The following is a 7982-nucleotide window of genomic DNA, read 5'->3' as shown; positions in this document are numbered from 1 at the left end:
ACAATGGGGAATATGCATAAAATTTAAATTAATATGCATAATAATATCTGTAACTTGCGTCATTGTAAAATAATAAATACGTTATTCCTTTATTTTTACCACAAATGGTGGTATGCAAAATTACGTAAATATTTTAAATGTTCTTGTAATTTTTTGATGGCTTTAAGTAAAAGTCTTTGTTTTAAAACAATATTTATGTTATTATTTTTACATAAATGTAAATTAAATAAAAAAAAATAATTTTAAACATATTCCCCATTCTTTAAAAACGCAAACAAAATTTGTAAATATTTTTTAAATAATTCGTAAAACATCTACATTTTATCAATAATTACGAGTTATCTTTCTCAATTTTATAATAATATGTAAAGATTTCGAAATAAATGCTTTTTCGGAATTATAATATATTTTGTACATAATTCTACAAGATGGCTAATTATAGCGGATATTTTGATTTTTGATGACTTTTAATAATAATCATTTTTTTAATTAACTAAGTTGAGGGACATATCTTTCGAATTCATTGTTTACAATGAAATTGGAAATAGTGTTTTTTTGTATATTTCTTGCTTACACATAGTGAGTAAGACTGAGTAGAAATTATTTTAGGTTCAAATCTTTATTGCATAAAAACATCGAATCAGTGACATCGAATTAATGATTTTAATGCGTGTACGTTAGAATAATGTTGTACCCCGAGTAAATAATACATTTTTGTGTGCTAATTCTTCAAATGTTTACGCCGATTTTAAGAAAACTTTTTGAAATATTATCTTTAAAATATGTAATGAAATGATTGAACCTGTGCAATATTGTTTAAAATTTTGGTAAAACATTATAAAATTTTCGCTGGAGGTAATTTTTCATGAAATTTTCGAAAGATTAGCCCTTAGACTTGATTATCTAAAAATAAAAGAGCACCAGTCTAAATTAAATTCTTTGTTTAAGCTTTTAATCAATATTGAAACACAATATACCGCTAACATAGCATATTTTATTCCAAATGAACAAGGCATTGCGAAGATAAAATCAATTTTATTTAATATAGCGTCAAATCTATTTACACTCATAAATAAAATATAAGTAGGACACCTTATTCATTTTGGATTTGCAATATACACTGTAGCCGTGGCCGAAAATCATAATATCCTTTTAAATTCTATACTCGTAAATTCCTATAAAAATGCCGAAAAGTAAAGAAAAAAATCTCTATACATCTATACACCATTGCACGACCAAAGTTAACATTTATTGCATTGCCAATCTAAGATTGTTTCTTATAATATCTTTGTAAAATTCAGACCAACTTTACAAATTAAGTAGAGTTACAATATAAACGCAGATGAATCAATTCCTGAGTAGGAAACATCTTGTACGAGCGTTCGTATAGAAAACATGCCTCTTGTACCTATCACATCAATATACATACGTACATTTACAATAAAAACATTTTATATACAATATTAAATACTCTAGCCTAAGTATTTTTACAGAGGAACAAAACTTGAACTAATACACTACGGACCCCACTAACACCCTTGAGTCATTTCACGTCCGGCAGCGAACACGTGTCACTCCTGCTCAGTAGACTGTCGATCGTCAAGGTCTTCTGACCGGTCTTCTGAGTGTCACTGGAGGTTGCCTCGAAGCCGTCCGTCTTCGGCGCGTAGAACGCCGATATCGGATCGAAGGCGGGGCAAGGATCGGCCCGCTCGCCGTCTCTGCTCCTCCCGAAGTAGTCTTCGGACGTCGTCGGCTCAGCGTCGTGGAACTCGCTGGAGGACGTGACCGCGTCCTCCGGCGCCTCACGGTACCTCTGGAAGTCGAAGCGCTGGCTCGGCAGATACGGCGGGAAGCCGTAAGGCGTGGATCAGGCCGCTGCGAGCTGACGCCACATCGTATGTCACATGGTCGCCATGTACGGCCACGAGAACGAACTCCCGGATAACAGCATGTCCCGTATCAGCGTTTCAATTGGTGTTTTCCCAACTAGTCTCACGAAGAACAACTGCTCTATGACTTGGGAACTGACTGTCCGTAATGATGGTAATCTTAGGAGGAGTTTCCCGAACCTCGTGGGCTGGTTTGGGTACTGACTCCTGCAGTACTCCTCGAGCGCGCACTGCGATTTCTCTTGCAGGCTCTCTATATGTGATACGTCTGAGAGACCGCACGCATCTGTAAACAAAAGAAAAGATCATAAGTGATTGTCTTTTAAATAATTATAAAGATTGTACTAGTCGTTTCCCAGTAGTAGTAGTAGTAGAAGTGGTAAGAACTATTTATAATTAATGTTCGCGATTTTGAGACAAATTTAATACGATACAATACTAAGGCTTAAAACAGTTTTTTTATGAAAGATAGTTTTTAACTGACATCTAATTTAGCCGTGTTTCATTTGTTATTTTTATATATTTATCACTTAGTAGTTTTAAGATAAAATATAAATGAATATTTATAAGGTCTTCAAACAATAGCAACCTTATCCCCGCGCTTTGTTTTACGAAATTCGTATTCGTTTAGAAAGACAGCATAAATACAAATGTTGCCATCAAAATTTAACTGCAGGTAGATAATGGAGTTGTTTCGCTACATTAAATTTCGTTTATTTTTCCTACGTTTAGGGCACTTCAGGGTAAATGTACAATGATCATTTCTCTTAAAGAGTTTTGTATATTTAGGTGAAATTTACGATGTATAAAAACCAATTTGTAAGGACATGTAAAGAATAATAATGAGGACCTAAGTAGTTGTTTTTTTTCAAATTTTAATCGCATTATTATAATGAGATTAAAGTAATAATCGAGCATGGTAAGTAGCAACAATTGATGTCCCTGGAAATCGTTAATCAATCTTAGATAGGGCTAAAGCTCTACCTAGGTAGGTCGGCCGGATAGATGCGTTACTGCGACTACGGATTAAATTGGAACCTAACCTAACCTAAGCTACATACAACAGCGCAGAAACTTTCAATTGTAAGGCAGAAATAAATTTTGTAGTAACCCCATATTTCCGAATGGTTACTTTTTCTATTGATAGATATGTGGATTGTGGCTTTTTTGGATTGTGGCATACACTAAAACACCTCGTAATAACCTGTTAACACTAAAATGTCGTAACATTTCAATTCAGTAAAATAAATCGGTTTCTCCTTGGCCGGTAAATATATGTAATTTGTTAGTACGTGATTCTGAGGCATTGTATTGGCACTTGATGACCAATTAACACGTGTGTGTCAAATAATTGGCCCAATAACACATTTGCGTTAAGTAAGGATTTCTAAATGTATGATAATTATGCTAAAATACGTAGACGTAGTTTAGTTAAATGTTAATAATTGGCGGTTTGTTAAGTTTGTGTCTTGTTAATTAGTTAAAAATGAAGTGGACAATTATAATATTAAGAAATATCAGTTCTATTGTTACTTGTTTAACTTATAACTGGTTTATTGGTATAAACCGCCTAGGGCATAAAGTTCGCTTTTTGTCAAAATTATCATTTAAATAAAGTACACGCTAAAATTATACAATAATGTTTAATGTTTAACATTTAAAAGAGTTTTTAGACGTTTATACATTTTTGATTCTTTGTGTCTTTGTTGGGAGTATTTTTGGAAATATCTCACCTGCTATTTAAACCCAAATTTCGAAAAGATTTCAGTACTGAGTACATTTTTGCTAAACTTGAATATTGTTGATTTAAAAGATTTAACAGTAAATCAGCATTAAAGGATTATAACTCAAGATGTACCATCATAATAGACAACCAAAACAAGAAAATCAAGAAATGGCGACGCGAAATCGTCAGCATTAATCCTTTCCGGTACCTTCTACCCCCAACCCCAGGATAAAAACGTATAAACATAATAACCCGTGAACGCTCGCAGACCGTCTTAATGCGATTAGGCCCCCGGTACATTTGGCCCCAGTGGTACATTAATATTTTTTATTGTAGGCGAAATGACGCGGTAAACAAAAGGGTCATTATGATACCGAGCAGATGTGGCAGTGTTATGTTAAGATGAAGCTAAGACGATATTACAGGAACTGTTGTTTGCTAAAATAATTGAAATGGAAGCGCTTGGTGATTGCTCATGGCCAAATATCATAAGTATTTTGAAATCAGGTACAACCACCACACATACTTCTAGCATGAAGTTTTTGTATCGGTGGAAGTGTGGGTGTTCGCTGACTTACATATAAGGTGACAATCTCAGTCCTCGGAAGTGACGCATCTGTCATCAACTATAAGCAGAATCTGTTTTATATTTACTTAGTTTCAGATGTCCACTGGTGGCAGTAACTAACTTTGAACGGACTCATTTACGGTTCAATAGATAAAGAAAAAATGCCCAAAAATAGCGCTTTCTTGTATGGGACACTCTTTTATTTTTAGTATTTGTTGTTATAGCGTCCAGTGGCTACCAATGCACATACTCTGTAAAAAAATAAGTGTCTATCTATTACGGTAGCCGATAGAGCCCTGTGATAGACGGACAGACAGTGGAGGCTTAATAATAGGGTTCCGTTTTTACCCTTTAGGTAAGGAACCCTAAAAGTTGGTCCCACTATAAAGGAACAGACACAAACACAATCAAACGTACTACAGCTAGAAGGTAATTAATATTCGTGTCGAAATCTACAAGTGGGTTAATTTTTAATTGCACGTAAGTGGGTAAACTGTCATTCACAATGTTTTTAAGTGGTTTTATTGCATCATTTAATTGGGGTACTTATGGGTCTATGACGAACTATTTTGAAAAATAATAATTATGTTTATTCGTGAATCTTTCTTATATAAGTCTTGCCTGGCTGGCTGGCTTAACATCATCATTATTCATCATCAACCCATTAACGTCCCACTGCTGGGCATGGGTTTCCTCTCAGAATGGGAAGGATTAGGCCATTGTCCAGCGCGCTGGCCAAGTGCGAATTGGTAGACTTTACATACCTTTGAAAACTTTTTTTTAAAGATTTCTCATGTATGCAAGTTTCTTCACAATTTTTTCCTTCCACGTTTAAGCAAGTGATATTTAATATCTGATACGCACATAACTTTGAAAAATCAGAGGTTTGTGAAGCCGAGTTTCTTAAACACAAGGCTATCAGTGCTTTGGCTTAAACATACCTATAATTAAGGGCTGTTACACATTTTATGTCCCACTACAGTACTGGGCACGGGTCTAATCCTACATCAGAATGATGCCTAATTCTCTATGGCTGAAAAAAGGTACAAATTATGTCCTAAAGATTCCCTACTATACCGTTAAAGTATATAAAAAAATAAACGCACGTATAAAAATTTGTGCGGTGGTGATTCAAACTTCGTAACTCCAGATCATCGAGATATCAATGGCCTTATTAAATGTACCAAATAGTATTTTAATAAATAATCGTCAATCTCAAGTAAGCAATCTCTCATTGATGTCCATATCGTGACTCGTAGGCCTGTGACCTAAATTTTTATGAAACTAATGCAGACTATCAATTCTAATTCCCGTCGCCTGGTGACGTAACCCATTGTGGTCACTTGCGCTAATTGTGACCAGCTGCCGCGATAATTGATACGTATTACGCAGTTCTTATCGAGGACCTTATGTCTTGGAAAACACTTTAAATCCAGATCGAATTTCGCATGGACAAATCCAATTTAAAACGCAATTGATAATTCAATGACATGCCATAGACAACCGTATGGTATAGACAATATTTGAAGCGAAAATCGATTTTTGCGTTGTAGACAATCGATTTTATGATTGTGAGTCTTATTGTTTATGTCATTGGGAATATAATCGCATGTGAACTTTGGTTTATTTATCAACAATTAGTGCTCATAATCAGGATGGGGCACAGGAAATATGGCATCTTCCAATTAAGATCGAGTTAGCGAATGTTTCGATACTAAATATGAAGCGTAGATACGAGTATCTTCTTCTTAATAATTTTTTTAACCGAAAATGGAAAGCGAAAGCCGATGTGCCTAGAAATAATAAAATTTGGCACAGGAATTCCTTATGTAATGAAGATGAGAATTAACAAATATTCATTGAAAATTCTTTCGCTAATAAAACTAGAAAACTAATATATGTTATGTTATGTATGTTAAGTAAGCATAATTATTAATAATTAAGGGTCAAAGACCCATTCTTCGTAATAAATCAGATCCGTAATCATTTTTAAAAGAAAAATGATTTCTTACACAGGAAGTTCTTATTCCGTGGACTGAAACGAACTTTAAGAGATCTTTTTTAATTATGTTTACTCCGCAGAGTTATTTTTTTTTTATTTTTTTTTATAATATAAGAGTAGCAGACGAGCATGCAGTCCACCTGATGGTATGTGGCTACTGCCGCCCATGGACATCTGTAATCAACCCCAGATAGGATTAGATATTCCTACCTGAGGTCGGCCACAGATGCGCCGCTACCCCTGAGGACTAAGCTGGAACGCCTCGGAAAAGTCTGGCTCCCTTACCACACCCTTCAAACCGGAACACAGCAGCGCCTATCACTGCTGTTATTAGGTAGAAATAGGTGTGGCGGTGGTGCCGCCGGAGCCGAACCACAAAGGGTTCTACCACCATCAAGAAATAGGTGTGGCGGTGGTTATTAGCAAAGTCCCACCTGAACTCACTACTACCGTATAATCTCGATATATTAATAATTAAAACGTGTACTACATCGGTCCTTAGGACCAAAGATCATCTGGGACGCCCAATAGTAATTAACCCCGCTTCGGTACTCCGTAACAATGTGATGTAGTCTAATTGAAGACGTAACCAACGATGAGACACCCATTCACTCTTGACAAGATGAATGAATGACTAGTTAATTCGTTCACTCCTCGCTTAGACATACCTATAGGCGTCTGTATGCCATGTGCCATAAAATGATGTGAGATAATGAGTTATTATGTAATATCATAAATTAGTAAAGATACTTCGCCGCCTTGAAATTGAATCAAACAGCTTATTTTAGTAAGTTCTTTTTTTGAATTCTTGACAAATAAAAACATTTTTAGAGAAAATTTACGAATAAATAACGAATACTGCGTAATTTACGTAATAAATAAATAATTATTTCAAATATTTTAGGGACATTTTAGCGCGGAGACGTGGCAAAACTTTTTACGCAACTATTTCAATTCTCAAGACTGGTTTCATTTTCTTGTTAGGAGTTAGTAATCTTTACTAATCTATGCGTAATATATGGAGATTATAAATAACCTTTTTATATTGTCATCCGAAGATAATAATTCCCTGGATATTTAATAAGTCAGGAAATGTTATTGTGATTGATATGTAAAAAAAAAACATTTAAGCCTTTATTTCTCTTAACTTTTCATTTTAAAGGAAAAAGAATAAGAAATGAATGAATGTCTGATAATAATAGAGTCATATAGATATTACGTATTGTCATATATAAACCGGTCACTAAAATCATTTAAAGGATTATTTACAGGTGCTTAAACAACTATGTGTATATTGTCAATAACTATGTGTTTGACGGTAATGTTAGTTAATATCTAGTTATCATATTTACCTATGCTATAAGGCAGAAATGAAAGAACAAGTTGCCATCCTCGAATTAAAATTACCACTTTTAAAACGTAATTTTTCCGATACATGATATAGTATGATATATTTAGTTCGGCGACTGAATGCCTTTTCAAATGGCAACATTAAGCAAAGTCCACTCGGAATCAGTAGCGTTATATTGGTTTAAACAGTATTGATGGTGATGTCAACAGATTTGACCCGCTGAATCAATGTTCCATCAGAGTAATGAACGTGATGTTACGACTCATTGCTGTACGCGCCGGCGCCATGTTGTCGCGAGCCTCATAGATTTATATTTTTGATGATAATAAATGCAATAATTATCATTTAGTTAAATTAAAAAAGTCGGTTAAAAACATAGAGTAGTAAAGATACTTCGCCGCCTTGAAATTGAATGAAGCCACAAACGGCTTATTAGTAAGTTC

The 7982-nt window shown here is 34.6% G+C and overlaps 2 protein-coding genes across 2 annotated transcripts in view; both read right to left on the bottom strand.

Moving 5' to 3' along the window:
- Window positions 1–989: 989 nt before the first annotated feature.
- On the bottom strand, window positions 990–1870 carry LOC140749194 (uncharacterized; the record flags this gene model as incomplete). Its single annotated transcript, XM_073082242.1, has 1 exon — window positions 990–1870. A coding segment is annotated over one exon (327 nt), but the record flags the coding sequence as incomplete, so codon positions are not given.
- Window positions 1827–7982, bottom strand: part of svp (COUP transcription factor 2) — a 96215-nt gene continuing 90059 nt past the window's right edge. Inside the window, exon 3 of the mRNA XM_073082128.1 lies at window positions 1827–2178. Within this exon, the coding sequence (XP_072938229.1) occupies window positions 1904–2178 (275 nt within the window). The 3' untranslated portion in view covers window positions 1827–1903. The remainder of the gene's footprint in view (window positions 2179–7982) is intronic.

Source organism: Epargyreus clarus, unplaced genomic scaffold (assembly GCF_041222505.1).
Source record: "Epargyreus clarus isolate Ecla_fem2 unplaced genomic scaffold, WU_Ecla_fem_2.2 ptg000017l, whole genome shotgun sequence".
Lineage (NCBI taxonomy): Eukaryota > Metazoa > Arthropoda > Insecta > Lepidoptera > Hesperiidae > Epargyreus > Epargyreus clarus.
This window is presented reverse-complemented; position numbering and strand designations above follow the sequence as displayed.